The 5,344-nt window shown below is 34.1% G+C and overlaps 1 protein-coding gene across 1 annotated transcript in view; it reads right to left on the reverse strand.

Moving 5' to 3' along the window:
* LOC107709189 (ras-related protein Rab-3C-like) overlaps positions 1–5,129 on the reverse strand; it is a 25,697-nt gene extending 20,568 nt beyond the window's left edge. The window contains exons 1-2 of the mRNA XM_016513607.1: positions 5,013–5,129; positions 3,392–3,601 (exon numbers count right to left, since the gene is read on the reverse strand). Coding sequence (XP_016369093.1) covers positions 3,392–3,601; positions 5,013–5,036 — 234 coding nt within the window. The 5' untranslated portion in view covers positions 5,037–5,129. The remainder of the gene's footprint in view (positions 1–3,391; positions 3,602–5,012) is intronic.
* Positions 5,130–5,344: the final 215 nt, after the last annotated feature.

Consider the following 5,344-nt stretch of genomic DNA (forward strand, 5'->3'; position numbering starts at 1 on the left):
TATATATATATATATATGTGTGTGTGTATATATGGAGTTTAATGATAGCAAGTAAAATTTCAATATATATAAATAACAGAACAAATTGAGACAGACTAAATCCAGAAGAACTGTGGCAATGTCTCCAAGATGCTTCAAGAAACCTACCTGCAAAGCTGCAGTACTGTTAAAAGTTTTAGGCACTTTTGTAAAAATGCAATAAAATGAGGATGCTGTCAAAAATAATGTCATAAATAGATTTTCAATTGACCGGTTAATTAACTTCTATTAACTAAATTAAATCAACATTTGGTGTGACCATCCTTTGAACGGGGTAATTTTTTATTAATTCAGTTATTATTGTGTCTTGTGGAGTATATATAAACATCTGTTATGTGAAATAGCTTATTCAGGAGAGTATTAAATAAAAATAGTTTGCAATTTTCATGATCCCTCTTATTTAGTTAAAATTATTAACATATTTGCATATTCTGCAAGGGGTATGTAATCTTATGTGCACAACCGTATATATCAGAGACAATCAACATAAAATTTATCAAGTATTAGCCTACATTGATTTGCTAGTTAATTAAGCAGGCATGGATTTCATCTGACAATATTAAAATAATATAATACTGATATACAGTAAATACAGCATATACTGTGAACTGCAGTAAGTGAACTCTCTGTATGCCGGATGTTGTGCGATTAGAGCAGGTTCAGAGGTGTCAGGTGATCACAGAGTGATCTTAATAATACATGTGAGGTACGTGGGAACACTTCCTATTATGTTTCTTCTAAGAAACTCGTAATTAGTTCATTGTAACATCTCCTCAATGAGTGTGAGGTGATAGCTGAGAGTCTAGTTTCTTGACACACTTCTACAACCCTCTTCATTGAGAGCAAGGGTCGCAACGCTATTAAAACATGCGCTTGCAATGTGTACAGCTTTGTTGATTATAATGGATGCGTTCTATCAGGGTACAAAGTTTAGCTTGTTAGCTTCAACATTTCGCCTTAACAACAGGAATAAAGTTACTTGTCACTTTTTGGCCTAGCACAGTAATTATCAGGCATTCTGAGATGTGCATTGTCACTTTAAATGGCATGCCGGGACAGATTGGAAAGCTTTTCACTGGATTGATTGACTTGCATTCTTGAAACTCGAAATGAAGCTGCTCAGATCTATAATGCTAAATGAGCTATTCTCACGGCGCTGAATGAGACACATGATTCATAGCTGATGCGGCTGCGCTTCCTGGAACAAAACCATTGAGCCCAGCTGTTCCTGTCCTCTACATCTGGCTGATATAATAGGAGAACGACAGGAGCTATAAAGACCCTTGAGAATGTTTTACCACGTTTATTCTGTGATTCTTTATTCTGTTGGACATGTGATAAACACATGTCCAACATACTGAAATGTCCTAGGTTGCGTTTTGTGAAATAATGTAAATAATAGTGCAACAACAGTATTTAATCAAACAAAAACTGAGATAATTCAACCTTTACTACGCTAAAAATGTATTTCTTTAAAAAAGTGGGATTTCTCAGACATCCCAGTGCTTACAGTTTACAACACAATCTACAACTAAAATGATTATGAACAAACAATTTATTGATATAAAAGCATTAAATTAGCAGTTAAATGGTGAGTTCACCGATTCTCAACTGGCTTTGTATCGTTAAAATCTCAGTAGTAAGTAAACAAACAATGTGTATTATTTTTCTGTGTCACCTGCACCAAAATATCCCATTTATAAGTCTTCTGACTTTTGAAGCTCCAGGGCTTTTTTATAAACTACTGATTGTTTTTCTGCATTTTTGCATGTTTTGCCTGTTAAAGGCAGTGTTGAAAATACTAATTCACTGGAAGAAAATTGAGCTAAAAAAGCATATGTATTGATATAATATTTGTTTTTATTACTTATACATAAATAATATATATTATATTTATTAATATTTATTACACTTATACTTTTCTTGGTATGAATAAAGAAAAATACAGCTTTGTATTGCTATAATATAGCATTGTCGATAATATAAGTAAATGAACAATGTGTGTTATTTTTCTGTTTTGCCTGCACTAAGATATTTTTTTTGGTCTTTTCCTACCTTTCTTTGCTACAGCCCTTTTTCACAGTTTTTTCAAGCATTTAGCACCAATTTCTTTTTTTTTATTTATTTCTATTGCATAGACTGACAACTTTTATTATAATTCTATCTTGCCAGCGTTGAATTACCCCTTTAATAACAGCTGTGCTTGTGTAAAAATGAGTGATTGATCATATAATCAATGACTATGGAACTCAGGCTGATGTAAAACTGTCTGAATGTGCAATCAATCAGCGTTCGCTCTCCACACATGAAGTTAAAATAATGACGTTATTGAATCAATGACGTCAATGCCAATCAGTTCGGAAACCACATGCAGCAATTTTCAACACAGGAATTTGCTTTAGGCTACTTTCCATACAGCTTGTGTATTACCTATAAAAAACATTATTGCTTTTCAATCAATCCGTATTGAAGATTTCGTTCGCATTAAAGGTGACATATCATGAAAATCTGACTTTTCCAGGTTTTAAGTGCTATAATCAGGACATGCTGTGAGAGCCGCTTTCTATCCGTGTGCTTCGGATGTGTGCGCTCAGAAAACCGTGTATCAGATATTTAAACTCGTATGGTTTAAACCGCATGATTTCAGCGCGATAAACATGATAATCAGAAACATAACAGATTTTTTTAGCAGGTACGAGCTGTAATGGCACAGCTCTATTCTGCAAAAGGGGGCGACTATATTTAGTGTCATGAAAAGATGATTCTCCAAGGGCTGAATAACTCTGGCAAAACGGAATCCTCAATTGCACATGAATGAAATCAGTTCGGTTTAAAACCTTCCTGTATCTGTCTGGTTTCTGAGAGCATGCATACTAGACGTCTAACAAATGTACAAAACATCATTCCACTATGCCACTTTTATCCATCATGTTTGTTCACCACCTGCTTTGAGCATTTCAAATTTTCATTTTGAGTCACACCGACTCAGATGTTTGTGCCAAAAAGACAGAAGTTGGTAAATAATCTGTCTAGAAATATGATGCAACAAATTGACTTTTGTTTAGTATGTTAAATAGTAAGTATCTTGTCATAGATCAGTTTACCAATCATGAATGAAATTCATCACCCTAGGCAATGAATATCCATGCACAAGGAGTCAGATGCACTATTTACTTTTGAGAAGGAGAGAATATCGAACTAGAATATGCTGGCATCTGTCTAATTTAGTGGATTGCAACCCACCAGTTGAGAAGCACTGACCTGAGGCAAGCAAGGCATCAATTTAAGCGGCCTCATTTCAAGCTACACGGCTAGTCTAATGAAACCTGCTGTCTAATGTAGGCCAACTCACCCATATCTGCAGTTTGATTCTCTTGTCGTTCTTGTAGACGGTTTTGACTTTGAAATCGATGCCCACCGTGCTCACAAACGCTGACGTGAAGGAGTCGTCAGCGTACCGGAAGAGAAACGACGTCTTTCCTACACTGCTGTTGCCGATGATCAGCAGTTTGAACATGTAATCGAAGTTCTGGTCAGATCCTTCTTTCTGTGTCGCAGCCATCTGCAACGAGAAAAGACGCTTTCGAACAAACAGCTTCGGCAACACAGATGTGCATTTTATCTGCACCAATAAATCTTCAAAAAGCTTATATGCATCTATTATGGAGCTATATTTCATAAGATAGTGGACACTAATCAAGCAATTTGAACAGAAGACTGAAGAAGGTCAGATTTTTTACAGTTTAACAACAATAAAAATCTAACACTAAACTGCTATTTATTAACAGAGACATTTGGATTAATTAAAGTCGTTTGATAATACTGACATTGTTATTATTTTTGATGATCGATATTATCTTTGTTTAATTGTCTGCTAACCAGTGTAGAAGCATATTTTAATTTCTGTCTTTTTTAATACAATTATAATCAGACTACAATATAATCATGAATAATAACACTAATAACAATAATCTACTGTATTGACACTGTTTTTGCAATCTAAATTTGTAATTTTGTACTGTATTACATTTTTTGCTATTCAAAATAATCTAAAAAAAAAAAGTGTAATCAAATTAAAAATGAATAAATTAATACATTGTAAAAAAAAAAATCTAAATTTGTTGTAATATATATAATTTTTATTGTAATATCATGCATATCTAAGGAATAACTGCGAAAAACATTTGATACATATAGCCTAATGTATATTTATACAAAATATAAAAATTACAATGGTGTTTGCGGTACAGTGAAAATGTAAAGATTATTTGGGTAAACCGATTATCGGTCTATAATTATTTGAAAATTTAATCAGACCTAAACCTCTTTTTTTTTAAATATGGGTACAAAAAAGACAGATTTGACATATGGTTTAAATAACAGTAAAGATGAAACTTGTGAATTAGCTTTGAAAAGTACAGACCTATTGAGCTTCTACACATTACACGTGCAAACAAACTACATGTTTAACACTAGATAGGCCTACAATAAATCAAATATCACATTTTATTTACGCTTGACATTAATCAAATTTAGAGCTTGTCATTGGCTGAAATAACCTAGAAAATCATCCATAAAACCCATCCTCAAAGACCATCTTAAAAATACAGTCAAGCTGACAATCTTTTAATTATGATAATGATCAATGTAGAGAGAGGACGCGATTTAAAGCTATAAAATGCTTTAGTACAGGACTATTCCCCCAACCCCCACATTACAGAGGGTTAAGGGTGTGTTTCCATCAATAACAAATGTCAATTTTATTCACCCTTACGTTCATTTGACCATAACGACAGATTTAATTATGGTGAGAACGAGGTTAATACGTTACAACAATCAATTGTGATACATTTCGCCTTACATTCATTTCTTTACAATTCGGAAATGCTCAGGAAAACTGGAATTACAATTAAATAACTTAATATTATAGAGCCACATGTGACAACAAAAGCTTTCAAAAGACCCGTTCAAACCTGCATGGATCCGTCCTGACGCATCCTACCGAAGCCCAAAGAGATTTGGCACGATAATTCAGTCGGTTCCCGGTGATGCTCGGATCACTCCGTGTCCTCTGAGCATCAACATCAACCGCTCCGCTGTGCGCGCTCCCGGCCGCGCCAACGTCACTCAGTCGCGCTTGCCGCTGGGAATTGTAGTTTTCTCGAAAAGAGCAGCTTTTTGTAGTCCTAAAACCCGGAAGACCCGTGTTTTCGATTGATTATCAAATTTCCAGCTTTTAATGCACAGTAAAACAATATTCTTATATATATATATGTATATATATATATATATATTTTTTTTTTCA

Source organism: Sinocyclocheilus rhinocerous, unplaced genomic scaffold, assembly GCF_001515625.1.
Source record: "Sinocyclocheilus rhinocerous isolate Xijiao unplaced genomic scaffold, SAMN03320098_v1.1 scaffold101, whole genome shotgun sequence".
NCBI classification, from domain to species: domain Eukaryota; kingdom Metazoa; phylum Chordata; class Actinopteri; order Cypriniformes; family Cyprinidae; genus Sinocyclocheilus; species Sinocyclocheilus rhinocerous.